At 53.0% G+C, this 558-nt stretch overlaps 1 protein-coding gene across 1 annotated transcript; it reads right to left on the bottom strand.

The window, feature by feature from the left end:
* Positions 1-12: 12 nt before the first annotated feature.
* On the bottom strand, positions 13-335 carry PHALS_13823 (uncharacterized protein; the record flags this gene model as incomplete). Its single annotated transcript, XM_024729643.1, has 1 exon — positions 13-335. A coding segment is annotated over one exon (323 nt), but the record flags the coding sequence as incomplete, so codon positions are not given.
* Between the last annotated feature and the right edge of the window lie 223 nt (positions 336-558).

Here is a 558-nt window from a genome sequence, read left to right as displayed (position 1 = left end):
CGAATATCTGACCTGTCTTCTAGCGGGATAAGTTCGATGGCGTCGTTGAGGGCGTGGCGGAACTCCGGCGTTAAACGCGTCTTGCGGCCACTCTTTCCCTTCCTGCCGCTGTTGTAGTTGATCGGCTCTCCTGCTTTGATGTCCTTGGTAGTCCGGCGCCACAATCGCGAAATCTGGTCAGTACTACATCCATACTTAGTCGCGCTGGAGCCGATCGCGCCTGGAGGCGGGCGTAGCTCAATGCTGACCCGCAGGAGGAAAGCGATAACCTCAGCACGCTCGGGCGGGGTGATATTCTTTCGTGGCTTTGCCACAGAAGTAGCGTCAGACCCCATCACAAGGAGTGGCGAAGAGTCAAAGCCGAAATGGGGTTTGACGGCTGTGCGTTTACCGTTATAACTTTGGCTCTGTTCAACAAAAACTCGCACGAGAACCACCAATCGACTTGTCAGGCTCGACCCGTCAATTTTAGCCAGTAAGCAAGCAGAAAAGGTCAAATTTGAGCTTAATATTGGTCAATCCCCGCAGCACCGCTTATATTTTCGGACAGAGGAAGTA

Source organism: Plasmopara halstedii (assembly GCF_900000015.1).
Source record: "Plasmopara halstedii genome assembly, contig: Scaffold_706, whole genome shotgun sequence".
Classification (NCBI taxonomy): domain Eukaryota; phylum Oomycota; class Peronosporomycetes; order Peronosporales; family Peronosporaceae; genus Plasmopara; species Plasmopara halstedii.
The sequence above is the reverse complement of the archived record's forward strand: the minus strand, read 5'-3'. Positions and strand labels throughout refer to the sequence as shown.